The sequence below is a fragment of the Trachemys scripta genome, chromosome 18, assembly GCF_013100865.1.
Source record: "Trachemys scripta elegans isolate TJP31775 chromosome 18, CAS_Tse_1.0, whole genome shotgun sequence".
NCBI lineage: Eukaryota > Metazoa > Chordata > Testudines > Emydidae > Trachemys > Trachemys scripta.
In genome coordinates this window covers 10243457-10258143 of record NC_048315.1, presented here as the reverse complement: position 1 = coordinate 10258143, position 14687 = coordinate 10243457, and the positions used below count along the sequence as shown (strand labels likewise).

The 14687-nt window shown below is 45.4% G+C and overlaps 1 protein-coding gene across 1 annotated transcript in view; it reads left to right on the top strand.

Moving 5' to 3' along the window:
• CCDC92B (coiled-coil domain containing 92B) overlaps positions 1–14687 on the top strand; it is a 54308-nt gene that overhangs the window by 7193 nt on the left and 32428 nt on the right. Inside the window, exon 3 of the mRNA XM_034752186.1 lies at positions 7671–7824. Within this exon, the coding sequence (XP_034608077.1) occupies positions 7671–7824 (154 nt within the window). The remainder of the gene's footprint in view (positions 1–7670; positions 7825–14687) is intronic.

Genomic DNA, 14687 nt, shown 5'->3' with positions numbered 1-14687 from the left:
CTCCGCCTCCACCAGCTAATGTAGACGATGACTCAATAGAGCTGTTCCATTTCCGGCTTCTCTGCTGTCTGCCCTTTGTGACAGCAGCATGACTGTGCCTGCTTACCAATGATGCCATGGTGTTCCAATGAACACAACTAAGTGCCTGTCGTGTCAACACAATCGTGCCATTCTCATTAATGTTCACAGCAATTTCACACATGCCCCCTGGTGATACAGCAGCTCCCTAAAACTTCGAAGTTGTGAAGAAGTCCAGCTCTAAGGCCTCTGTTCAGCAAAGCACTGAAGCATGTGCCTTAAGCAGGTGAGTAGTCCCACTGAAGTCAAGCACATGCTTAAGGGGCAGATTTCCAGAAGTTCAAATAGGAGTTGGGCATCTTACGGTCTTGGGAAATCTCCCTCTGAGTGCTTTGCTGCATCAGTGCCTATGAGAACTAGGTCAGCCACTGTGCTAGTCAAAGGAGCATGATACATCTAATATGTTTAAATGCCTTAGACCTGGTTTCTAACTTCATATTGGTGTTGTACCAGTGTAACTGCATTTAGTTTAATAATTAATACTTAGCTCTTATATAGGGCTTTTCAATCAGTAACTCTCAAGCACTTTATCCCCATTTTACACATGGGGAAACTGAGGCATGGCTCTGAAGTGACTCACGCAAGGATACCTAGCAGTGGAGTCAGTAGTAGAACCCAGGTCTCCTGAGGGCCCCCACATCTGTTCCCCTGACTTCAGTGGAATTACTCCTCACGTACACTAGTGTAAATCAGTGGAGAGTGTTCGGGCTTCTAATGGACTTGGAGCAAAGCTTGCAGTCCTTACTCAGGAAAAATTCCTGCTGTATCTATACTAGAGGCCAGAGAACCATATCACTGGAAGCTAGAGCTAGTTAGAAAGTGGTGACAGTGTCCATTAAAATTTTTCAAAGAAGCAAAACCAGGCTCCTTAATTTAATGTTTACTGAGGAAATGTCAGAGGGGTTTTAATTCATTCCCCCCCCCCCCCATTTGGGGGTGGGGGGAAGCTATTTGCCAGTGAAAAATAGGTTCAATTGAAAATTTTCAACCAATTCTAGTAGAGACATTTAATGTAGACAGGACAATATCACTTCAAAATAAGTGTGTGTGTGTGTATATATATATATACACACACACACACACACACACACACACACACACACAGTTAAGTACTCTGTCCAGCCTAGTGACAGATGTGTCCAGAGATGTGATTCCCACAGCTTCCCTTGAGAAACCCTGTTGAAAAATCTGGATAAATTTCACCTTTATGAATTTCCAGATATTCACGTTAGGGCAAATTCTGATCTTGGTTACATCTCCATAAATCCAGAGGCAGCGAATTAGTCTAGATTAATACCAGGGTAAGTGAGAGCAGAACTTGTCCTTCGCTGCAATATGATTTGTATTTGCAGAGTCTCATGATGCCTGGACAATAGAGCCAGGAAGACGGAGAATTTATGGGCAAATGCATTATAATCACAGAAGCCATTAAAAAGGATTCCACAACTACTGTAACAAACATACAGCCATAAATAAAATATCCCCCTAGCATTCAATGAGCACTTATTAGATATTTATAAGATAGCAAATAAAAAGGAGTGCCAGCTCAGCTGAAATTGTTGTGTGCCATCATCATGACAGGCTTTCAGCTTTGCCCATTATTTTAGTTATAAGTGATCAACGGTAAGATGGTTAAGAATGGATCACAGTTCGGTGATCTATTAGCATCCAGCTGCTAGTGCTGTGTTTTGAATGGGATGAAAATGCAAATGATATTTTTGTTCCCAGCCTAAACATTCTGAAATGGGATGGACTTGCCAGAGAAAAAACTAATGAACAGGACTAAGAAGTTATATTGCTTCCACACACAAAAATAGGAATAATTGGGAAGTCAAACTTATATAGACCTGGATTTTATTAGATTTGGAAGACATGCCTTCCTGGGGGAGTCAGGAACCCCTAGACACCTTTACATGGGCTATCCAGACATGCAGCGGTAAATAGGCAAAGGAGTATTTGCGCTTGATGTTCATTTACATTATCACTCTCTATGTAAAGAGATCTTAAAGCAGGTATAAATTATACTTTCCAGCATTGCATAAAGTGGCCTTAATATAAGTGTGAATCTGGCCTTTTCTATCTATTTGTGTTTACAAGTCTCATGAGCTTCTGAACCTCCCATGAATGGTTCAATCTAGATGGTGGAAACAACATGAGAAGACCAGAAGTCTTGTTACTTTGCATTCATAAATGGCTCCCAGTGGTAGCCAATGGAAAACTACAACTACCAAGATAAGCTACATTCATGTTTATCCAAATTCCCTCTTTTTGGTGTTTTGAAGAATCCAAATACTAACCTCAGCAATACTGCCAGGGCAAATCTGGAGTGAGCCCATGGATTTCAATGGAATGATCAGAACAGAGATCCTGGTTTTTACTCTTCTGGGACTGCAACAATGAGTAATTTCAGTTCAATGCCCCCAGCAGCACATAAGGAAAGAGAATATTAATTGTGGCTCATGGCTCTAAGCAACTGAACACAGCGTCACAGATTTGGTGCACCCCCGTTTCAGTCCTTGTTGACAATGTAAGCTTAACATCAGATGTAAAAATAAAGCATTCAGTGTTGGTTAGCCCAACTCTGCTCCCATTGAAGTCAAGGGGAGTTTTACCATCAAGCAGAGTTAAGCCAACCACCAATAAGCAATCTTAAATTAAATTATTGGAGATATCTTATCTCCTAGAGCTGGAAGGGACCTTGAAAGGTCATCGAGTCCAGCCCCCTGCCTTCATTAGGCAAGACCAAGGACTGATTTTGCCCCAGATCCCTAAGTGGCCCCCTTAAGGATTGAACTCACAACCCCGGGTTTAGCAGGCCAATGCTCAAACCACTGAGCTATTCCTCCCCCAGCCCAAATGTCTCAGTGTTCAGAAGGCTTCTTGGCAGCTTTGCTCATGAGGATGATCAACATCATTTTGTATGCATTTAAAGAGATGAATTCTGACAAACCTATCTTCAGCTGGTGTAAATTGGCATAGCTCCATTTTAAATAGCTAATACAGAGCTCTTGGCAGGGGTGAAAGTAACTTAAAGGACTTACTGGTATGCCGGAATCAGGGCCAGCTCCAGGGTTTTGGCCGCCCCAAGCAGCCAAAACAAAAGCCGCGATCGCGATCTGCGGCGGCAATTCGGCAGGAGGTCCTTCGCTCCCAGGCGGAGTGAGGGACCGTGCGCTGAATTGCCGCCGAATACCTGGACGTACTGCCCCTCTCCGGAGCGGCCCCCCCAAGCATCTGCTTGAGAAGCTGGTGCCTGGAGCCAGCCCTGGCCGGAGTCCTGAGCAAGGGGCGTGGCCTCTTCCGGTTGAGGCCTGGCCTTTAAATACCCGGGCCCTTTAAATCACCCCCGGAGCTACCAGCTGCACAGGCAGCTGGGTGCCCCAGGGCTCAGGGGCAATTTAAAGGACCCGGGACTCCAGCTGCTGCTACTGCAGTGGAGCTCCGGGCCCTTTAAATCGCCGCCAGAGCCCTGCTGCCGCTACCCCAGGGCTCCGGCAGCCGGGCTCGGGAGGAGATTTAAAGGACCTGGGGCTCCAGCTGCTGCAGGGAGCCCCGGGCCCTTTAAATCGGCAGCCTGAGGAAGCCGGTCTGGTCCTGCACGGCGTACTGGCTCTTGCCGGTACGCTGTACTGGCTTACTTTCACCTCTGGCTCTTCGGGAAGCCAAGGATCGTTCAAAGGAGTGGAAACACACTGGGGTCAGCAGAGGAGTGGGACTGGGACAAAGTCCACACCTCTCTTCCTAAAAGCACAGAAAGCCATCAGCACTAACACTGCACAGTGGAGGTAGAGCTAAGGACCAGTCTTTCTGGGGAGTGGGAGTTACAGGTTCCTCCCTGAGCCTGATCTGCAGAAAATGTTTATTCCTGCCACAGCTGGGGAGCCTTCACCGTTTCGCTTGAGCTGCAGGGACTCATGCTTTTAGCTCTAGAGGTGCCCCTTCCCCCCGAACCCCACTCAATCCCCTGTGGGTCAGCCAAGACGGCAGCCATCACATAAGAAAGCCCCCAAAAAACCTTCTGCTCCATGCCAGTGGACGGTATGGTCTTAGCCATCAAAAAAAACAATCCTTAATTAAAAAAAAAAAAAAAATCTTACTGAGAAGGTAAGCTATCTAGTAGTTAGAGCAAGGTCTGAATGTCAGGACTTCCCAGCCAGGTGATAAGTCAGACAAGTCACTAACCTCTGTGGCTGAGTTTCCCCCATCTATAAATTGGGTCTAAAGCCACCTAGCCAGGGGTATGGCATGGCTGCATCAATGAAGATCTGAAGAGTTCAATGAGATCTGCGGAGGAAAAGTGCTAAACAATGCAAAGTATTAGAAAAGTCCACTCTAGTACCTGGTTATCAGCAAGTGATCACAACAATAGCACTGTAAATATGGCAAAAAAAATTACTGCTATTAGTTTAGCTTTAGTGCCTGATTTTGGAAGTCCAGATTTTAAGGCTCTCTCAAATTTAAAGAGGTTTTGGCAACAGAAAGTATTGAAACTGGTGTTTTCCGAGGCTTATTACAGTAATCAAGCTTATTTGATTGGGAGGAATGCCACCGAATTAAGTTAAAATGCACAAAAGTAAAAATCCATGGGCTGTAAGCATAATCTAAAGCGTTGGCTTAATGTTGAAACTGGCAAAGGACATCAGATGTCGAGGGAAAAAGAAATGGGAATAGCTTCCAAATGATGGAATGATGCTGGCAAAATCTTCCAAAGGATGGAGTGCAAGCACAAATCATCAACATGGTTTGCTACAAATAAAATCTATGGTTTCCCCCACCCTTTGGGTTTCATGCCTGGAATAAGGATGGCTGCCGTATCCACGTGATGGTGTTTCCCAAGATTACAGATTCTTTGAGGTTTATTTTTATCTTTGCTGTGCAGCGGCACAGCAAGGCAGGCTAATGCAGCACCATTACAGAAGAAATTAACATGTAGTGATGTACTCCCTAACCTCCAGGAGCTCAGCCTCCGGGAAACAGAGTGGACACCACCACTTGTCCATCATGTGAATTACCAGCAAAGATTGTTCTTCCTCTATAAGAGGATACGAATCTCCTTGCCACATAATACTGATTGGGTGAGACAGAGCATATTGTATTTTTCATGCATTAGATCTCATGCATTCAGAGTATGTAGCCTGTCAAATGATAACTGATGGGCCAAATTCACCCTGATGTAACTCCACTCATGGTGAATTGGTCCCAGATGCAACTCCACTCAGCGATGACGCTGGCTCCAGGGCATCTACTTTTAAAGCGTAACTGTAAGATGTATGGGAAAGGAAATACACCGCAGCCTTTTCTGCATATAATTGCTGCTGCTGTTTCTGAAACTGAACAAGTTCAGGCCAGGGCAATACTAGGATAGGAGACCTCCAAGGAAAACCCAGGAGCTGCAAGAAGTGGTCATGTGATTCAGTAAGTGATACCTCCGTCCCCCCCCCCCCCCCCCAGTCCTGAACCAATGCCCCATCATAATGTTAGGCGGGTAGGGAGGTTGGAGACCACAGTGCTTTTGGACTTGCCTTCTTTGAAATAAAACCAACGTCCTAACTTACTTTTGATCCTTAGGAAACACGACAGTTTTGGAAAGAGCAGGGGTGTTAGTCACAAATTCTGATACAATTATATCCTTCCTAGCTAAAAAACTGATTCTGGTGCCATGGCCTGACTTGTTTTTAAATGTCCCAAGCAATAGAGCTTCCCCTGCTTCTCTCAAACTATTTCAGAGAATTAGTCCATATCACCACTGTGCTTCTGATAGAAGTTGCTTCACCTTAGGCCCCAGTCCTACTGAAAGCCTCACACAAAGTATTCACATGCACTCTAGCTCTAGGAGGGACAAAGAAGTGGATTCACGAAAGGCAATTTATTTCTTTAAGAGGTCAGGATGTCCTAGAGACGGGGCTGAGCTGCAAATTGCAGCTCGGAATCCAGAAACAAATCCCTCTCCAAAGTTTGGAGTTTGGATTTGGGTGAAGATGTTATTACAGATCATGGGACCAGCTACAGAATTTGGATCCAGATCAGAGTCCAGCTTCCAACCTAGGGGGATGCAGATTTGAGCTTGGTTTCAAGCCTCTCTCTAAACAAGAGAGGACATTCACTGTAAAGTGTTCTGTATTAACCTCTCCACTGGAGATGTAGATCGTAAAATAGAGGCCATTTTTATCTTACACTGGGGATGGCTTTTAAGAATCAGTGAAGGAACTTCCCTAGACCAAGGACCAACTGCTCTCAGTTCCTCTGGTGTAAAATTCAGTCAGTGGACTTGCTCCAGTTTATATCAGTAACCGAGCACAATTTGACTAAGCATGTTATTCCTCAACAGTTCTTCCATCATCATACATAATATTTTATACACATGCACACTAAAACATTAAAGTTTCAAAGTCAACACTCAAAAGTTAGACAATGTCTAATTCAGCCTCCTTGTGCCTATGCATTATGATGCAGTCTTTAAACACATGATCACATCCTATTTTTTGCACTGAACCCCTGCCTTATTCAGTGCCTGACTTGCAGAAGTGTCAAGTACTCTCAGCTGCAAACAAAATCAATGGGAGCTGTGCTTTGAACATATGAAGTGCTATCTAATGCTATGTATTCTAAAAAATAAAAATCCGGTGCTGGGTGTCTAAAGTCGGATAGAAAACTTAGCTGATACTTTTGACCTTATTCCCATTTTACAGATGGGAAATGGAGGCATGGAGATACCACGACCCCGGACTTCCCAGGGTGTTGTGAAAATGAAGTCATTAAATGTTTGATGCACTGATACTATAGTGAGGAAAGCCATCAAAAAAACCCAGGAGGAAATGCATAATTCTGTCTTCAGAGCAAGGTTTGAATAGTTGGCAGTAAGTAAGGAATGTATGCCCCATGCAATTGCGAGGATAAAACAAGTATTGAATAGCTGCTAATTCAGTGAGCACCAGACATTCTGTGTCCTGAATGAGGAAGGGATCCTATAGAAAAAGGAAATAAAATGTAAGAGTAATGAAAGACTGTGTAAAAAGCCATATGCACAAAGGTTCTGAATTCAGGTTGCACAGGCATTTCAATGCAATTCTAGCAGTTCCTAACTTTTTAGTACTTGACTTTGCAGTTGTAGAGTGTGTGTGTGAGAGAGAGAGAAATGTCCTAGTTTCTAAAAAGTAAACTAAAAAGCCATGCCATCATCTGACATCACCCACATGGTGTCATCAGGCCTAGATTGCCTGCTCTACCTCAGACCCCATGTGTGGCCCTACGAAAGCAGCTTAATCTGGGTCCCCGCGCCCCATATACACAAGGGGAATGATAAAACTTCAGTCCAATCCATTAATTTATCTGAGGCACTATAGCAATGGGGGTCCTATAAGTAAAAAGCATTGGTGAAATCTAAGTAAAGGGACTCAGAGGTGCCCCCAATGTGTGGGAAGAGAAAGGAAAGACTGGGGGTTCAGCCACTCATAATATATCTCAAGCAGTGTTCAATTCCCCCTTTTAAATGTCTCTTGTAAAAGCCGCAGGAATAATTTTCACCTCCCCAGCTGAATCACAAGCACAGTACGCAGCTGCATGTCTGATCACGAACCATTGACTCCCTCCAGGCTTGGACTGTTAATTTTGTTGCGATGGAGACTTTGTCCCTGGAGCACCAGATCCAGAGCGTGCAGCGACATATCGCCTTCCTGAAGAAGGAACAGATGGAACTGCTCCGTGACCTGCACCTAGAGATTCTCCGATTGCAGAAGCACTGCACAGGTGAGTTCTTAATGTCATGACTAGCCTCACTTAGGGCACCTACATACATCTTCCCATAGAACAGGGACCACAGACATGAAAGCCATGTACACTTTGAAATGTGATCCTCTCCCAGTATGGTGTACAGGAATTGAGTAGTTATCCCTTTAAATAATTGTGAACCCTCTTGTGGTGCTCACTGTGTTCTATGTTTTAAAAATCAACCAGATCAGTGTATATGCATAACTAGGCCCTGTGTGGTTCTGTAGGTTTAGCAACATGGTTATCTGGACCCTACTGTGCCTCTGTGATTTCTTCATGTAATTATTGCTGTGTAAAGGGGAAAATGGATTCCAAGCAGGAATTTGTGAATTTCCTAAAGGAGAAGGTGGCACATGCAGGTTTAGAAGCCATTGAACAAGGAGAATAATGTGTCATACTAGAATTACCCAATGATAATGCAAGATCCAAAATCCACAACCCACAAAGCAGGGAAGTTCCCATCCATTTCACAATCCAGAACAAAAACTCCACACCTGGCCTCTACATCTACCAACCAAGAAAGCCTTGCAGCATTTCAATAAATGCCTCTTTTCATTACATATTTTGATGGACAGAAGGTTAAATGCAGGGCCGCCCAAGGGGAGGGGAGGGCAAGTGGGGCAATTTGCCCCAGGCCCCACAGGGCCCCCCCCCCCATGAGAATATAGTATTGCAAATTTTTTTTTATGGAAGGGGCCCCCAAAATTGCTTTGCCCCAGGCCCCCTGAATCCTCTGGGCGGCCCAGGTTAAATGCTGCTTTGCAGTCTCCAGGCTAAATTGTCTAAGCAAGCTGAGGACACAAATGGGATTGTAAGAGGGGCTAAGGCTCCACCACGCCACCTGCTCAGGCAAATGAGACCTACCAAGGTTGTAGCTCCTGGTCTGCTGTGAACACTCCCTGCTGTGAGCCAGTGAATTGGGAGTGGGTGAAGCCAAGGGGCTGGGGCGTGAATGGAGCTTTTGCTCTGCATCTGATGCCTATTGGCCAGATGCAAGGGGGTAAGGGAGGAAGCAGCAGCACTTTGCAAGGCCTGGAGTAACTTGTTCCTCTCCATGTTCTGAGGGAGAAGCATTTCCCACATTGCAGCCGAAGGTAAAATTTCCAGCTCAGACAGACAGACCCACACCGGCTCCGATTGAGCTAGTGCGCTAAAAATAGCAACATCAGGTTTCAGCTAGCCGAAACCTGAAGTACACACTCACAGCGTCTAGCCCCACCTGCTGCCCATGCGGCTGCAGTTACGCTGCTATTTTTAGTGCGCTAGCTGAATCCAAGCTCGCCCATGTAGGTCTCGCTGAGCTGGAAATTACAGCTCCAACCCGGTTATAGACATTCCCAAAGAGAGGTGTCTAAGGCACAGCGTCTCCTGGGGCTACTCCTGAGAAGGGGGTAGCTTGCGCATCACCTCTGGCTTACGGCAAAAATGTAATCCTTAACTGGCTGCTGGGAAGCCAATGCTGTCCTCTTTACTCACAGTACCACTGCAGACAATGGGATGGTTCATGGAGTAAGATACTCCTCAATAGACCCCCCAGGGGAGCAGGTCCCCAAGCTCGGGCTAGCATCTACACTGCAGTTTTAGAGCCCCGCAGCCCAAGCCCCCTGAGCCTGAATCAGCGGACATGGGCCAACCCTGGGTGTTTTATTGCAGTGTAGACATACCCTGAGCGTCCTTAATCCTGAATACTCACCCTGTTGGCACGGTTTCATTTTACAAACGTGGTCCTACAATCCTAACCCGACATACGATGATCCCGCTGAATCCAATTTGAATAATAGCCACTAAAAAGCTTCTCTCCCAGCGTGGGTGACAAAATGCTACCTTGGCGGAGATGCATGCTGGAGACTATGGGCATGTTTTACTCTGACACTCAGCTGGCAGACTGCAACATAAAACAGGTGCTTGTGCTTATAACCCATCATTATAAAGCTACCCTTTGGGTTCATTCTACAGTAGATCACAATGCACTTCTTGAGAGGGAATTAGCTTTTGAAACCTCTTCAGCCACTACTCTGCGTTTGACTCACTATTGCAGGATAGATAAAGCAGCAATTCACTGGTCTTGGGGGGAGGGAGGGTTAGGGGAGAGCATGAAAGATGATCCTGCCTCTTCCTCCACTAATCTGTGCCTTCAGAGGTATTTTGCCTCTTGTTTATCGATTAAGATGTAAAAATAGTTCATTCTTTCTCCAGCACGCATAAGGACAGGAAAAAGGCTGGGCTTCATTGATAACAATAGGGATGAGATCATACCAAAAGGCTCCTTCAGAGCTACAGGAAATTTGGTCCTTTTTTTCCCTTTTTGCAGTGAGGAAATATGAAATCAATTCTCTGACCCCCACCTCGATCCAGAGCAACCCAGGAATCTGCAACATCAGCAGCCCTCTTGTTTTGCTGCTTTATGACCGAGATGCTAGATGGATGTCAAAGCTAACAGCATAACTATATTGGGTTGCCCCCCCCCTTGCTCATCTGAAAAAAATCTTTCCTTGGCATGACTTTTTAAACACCACATCACAGTACAAGCTGCAGCTGTTTCCTGCTGCAAAGCAACCTCTCACCATTGCCACAAGATTCTGAGTTTTTGTGGCCTGGGAAATTGTTTAATAATGCAAGTGGCACAAAGGAAGACCTAGCCCAAGGGGTAATAATGTGTTAAAGCAGTTCAGACTAGATCTAATGAAAAGTAGAACTATATAAAAAGCTAGGTATTAATCTGAAACTGCTTTTACAACAAGGTAAAGACCCATACCCAGTATCTTCTGCTCTAGGCCAGAAGATCTGTGAGCTATAATAGGAAACAAATTGTTAAGGATCTCATCACTTAAATATACCATAGGGGCAATCCAAATCTGACAAGGGAGTGGACTAGATTGTGATTGGGCCTTGATCTTTGTTAGAATTTAGGAAATCTAATCAAACAACTAATGCAATCTCCGATTTCTATCATTCATGATTGCAGCATGAATTCCAAACATGGAGACATTAAAGAATTACTAAGGGACTGATTCTGCAAAGTTATAGGACACCTGAAGCATCCATAGATTTGGGGATTTCAGAATCCACCCCTAGGGAGCTTCAGACTTGCAGTGTTTAGGAACCCCACAGGGAACATGCCTGAAGATAAAACTTTTGCAGATCCTAGGCACTGCACAGGAGAGGCGTTGGCAGGCCAAGGAGCTTATCTCCAGCTCTGCAAATCTTAGACATGAAGCTTGAAGCCAAGGGGGAGGGGGGGAGGGGCGGCAGGACCACAGCTTCAGTGTATGCTAACTGGGGAGCCACAGGAACCTTCGGGGTTGTGTGAACCGGCGTTTGGGAAAGTGAGGGTCACTTTAAAATCCTGTCCTTGCCCATGGCAAAAGATGAGCAGGTCCGGACAGATATTTGCTCTTCATAAAGCCTCTCCAGATGAAGACAAATGATTCACATAACTCCCTCCCATTGCTGAAATTTGTTCCAACTTGTACAGTATCTTTCATCAATAATTCAGCAATGACTAATTACTCATTGTCTTCCAGCTCTTCTCTCTCACCGACTCCAAGGAAACAAAGATGATTTTGTCACTGCAGACTTATCTATTTTCCCATCCCTTTCATACTTTTGCTGTTCTATTTTTTAACTAGACCCAAATGCAGCTCTTCCAGCCATGAGAGGAAATAGATTTCTTGTGCATAAGTCAGGTTTGGAGGCTTGGACATGCCCACTGGCATCAATGACCTCATTACAAACTTGGACATTATAGATCATTTCTTCCCAACCATGTCTAAGGATAGTACCATTTTACCAGATGATCAGCTGGTGTAAATCAGTAGTGCTCCATCGGCTCCAGAGCTAGGCTGATTTTTGCTAGCGGAGGCGCCATAAGACTTTTATACCACTGATACCGGTCATCTATCCTGTGTCCGACACCTTAATGTCGGAGTGCCTCTCAGAGTCATAGATGCATACACAAGCTCAGTGGTTTGAGTTTTGGCCTGTTAAACCCCGGGTTGTGAGTTCAATCCTTGAGGGGGCCACTTAGGGATCTGGGGCAAAAAAAAATCAGTACTTGGTCCTGCTAGTGAAGGCAATGACCTTTCAAGGTCCCTTCCAGTTCTATGAGATAGGTATATCTCCATATATTATTATAAGAGCTGGGAAAATGAGGTCCAGTGTGGGCAGAAGCAACGCAAGATCTCCCACTCCAGTGTACTTCATCTTTGTCCTGGATGTGCCCATGAGCCATTTAACCCTTGATTTCTTTGATGAGGTTTCCAAGACTGAGGACCATTGATAATGCTAGTTTTAGTGAGGAAGTTACTCTCTCAGGCTGGTTCCCAGTGGCCAGGTATCTTATGTCACATACAACATCAAACAGCAGCAACTTTTGGTCGTGCTCATTCAGGCTGGATCTGACGTCATATTTCACTGATGTCCTTTATCTTTCAGTAGGAGGCTAGCACCGGGGAGAACCATATGGTGTTGTGTCTGTTCTAAAAGGAACTTTTTGCTACTTTAGCAAATTCTCCCATTCCCCAGTATTACCTTTCAGAATAGCTGGTTTGTCTTAATCCTAACGTCTCAGATTCCAGAGGAATTCTAGACACAGGTCGCTGTAAGCAGAGAGCTCCAACAGTAATAGATGCACCATTTTCCTATTTGCTTGTCATTTCTGACAATGAGCCTCTCACCCAAAAGAGCTTTTCATTTGGATATTGACAAGATGTTGCAACAGGGTTACTAATAACGACTCATCAGGAAAAATCCTTAAAAACCACTGCGCCGCCTCCTCCGGGGAGGTAATGAATCCGAGATCAGCAGGAGCCCTTTGTACAGCCTGTCAAATGCGCTGCGGATTAAGTAGCAGCTTCCCTCCCCTGAAGCCTTCCCTGATGCCCATAAATCTATTGAGCACCTTCCACATGTAACTACACTATGAGATTTGCCTGCCTGACAACCACCATCACCCGCCATGTGGCGACAGGCAATCTCGGGTGGACCACAGGATGATTCATTCTGGACCATCCACCTTTCCAGCAGCATGCTCTCCCCACCCAAAGCATCCAGGCAAGTCAGTGGATTCCAGGAACCTCCGTTCACCTTTTCACAGCTTTAACCAGTAAAACTTTGGAAAGAAATGAGTGCAAGTTCACAGAAGACGCTGTAATTTCTGGCACGGGAGCAAAGTTAAGCAGTGAGCTAAAGGCATGTAAAGTCTGCTGAATATTTGACGGGAGGTCATAAATTACAACTGGTTAATGGCATTCACAGCAGTCGGAGTGAGATTCCTGGGTAGCAGTTTACCAAATGGAGTTATCCTTCCAATGGGGGGGAGGGAGAGGAAACTCAAAATGGAAGAATTCCAATCCTTGGCACTCCCAGCCAGCAAATTCAGCTGACGTCCTTCTTCGCCGTCTAGCACTGTTTAGATGACATGGGTGGGGGAGGGGAGAGCATCTTTACTAAATATTGCAGCCAAATCCATTTCAGACGAACCACATTCCCCGGGTGAATTCAGAAGTTCCCCCCCACATCAACACCCTCCCCCTTGTTTACAGTACCAGGTTTTATAGGAAGAAAAATGCTGTTAACAGCCCTGCAGCGATTCATATATTGAAATGACAGCAAACTTGGCTTCCCTCCCCCACTTCCATTTTCATTTGCGCAGCATAAACACATCAGAAATAGAAATGGATTTGTTCTGACTATTTTTCCTCTTTCCTGATCCCTTTCCAGTAACTAGAGGGGAAACTTAAATCTTTTGGCAGTAATTCGTGCGATCTGCTAGCTCCTCTGAACAGAGGGCTACGTAAGGGAGAGCAAGCAGGAAGCATGGGGCCTTGAATTTCAGCAAGAGGTCCTGAGGTGGTAGCTTAAGGGATTAGCCACGGAATCAGGTACTGACCTTAGGAAATCTTCTTTCAGATTTCCAGACAGTGATTTCTGGGTCTCCTCATCTTTTGGGTTCCCAGTTTGAGCCACCTTGAAGATTTTCAGGGGGAGAACACTCAGCACTTTCTGAAAACCAGCCCACTTCTTAAAGTGTCTCCAGTTGCCTCCCTCCGCCCCCCAAATTGACACCCAACTATCACTTGCCATTTCTGGCCTTGAGTTTTATTCTCAGTTCTAGAATGTGACCTTGAGCAAGGCACTTCACCTCACTGGGCCACAACCAGTGAGACCCCACCAGGCTCAAGTGAGGCCTCCTGCTCGTTCAACATGGATGCAACACCACTAGGTGGTTCTCCATTGCCCTTCACCTTGTGCCATCATTTATACCAGTGCACAGTGAGTGTAAAGGGTTCCCATCGTGATGTGGTGGTGTTTTACACTCACTTTTCACTGGTGTACATGAGTGCACAAGGCCCATCGCCCTCAGTGGATTAACTGCTGGTTTGCACCAGTGCGAGTGCAAAATCGAGTCCCATATTTCTGAAATGACAGTATCCAAGAAATTTTTCCCCTGACTTCCCCCTTCTACGGTCTTACCCCTTCCACAACACATGCATCAATAAGACAAAAGCCTCTTATTCCTTGAGAATAAGAGGCAATATTGACGTGCAGAGGTTGGATTCCATGTTGGATGGATCCTTGTTTGACAATCTGTCTGCAGAAGCTAAGAGTGAGGGGGATTTGATAGCGGTTTTCAACTACCTGAAAGGGGGTTCCAAAGAGGATGGAGCTCGACTGGTCTCAGTGGTGGCAGATGACAGAACAAGGAGCAATTGTCTCAAGTTGCAGTGTAGGTGGTCTAGGTTAGCTATTAGGTAGGGTTACCTTACGTCCTCTTTTTCCCGGACATGTCCGGCTTTTCGGCAGTCAAACCCCCGTCCGGGGGGAACTGCCAAAAAGCCGAA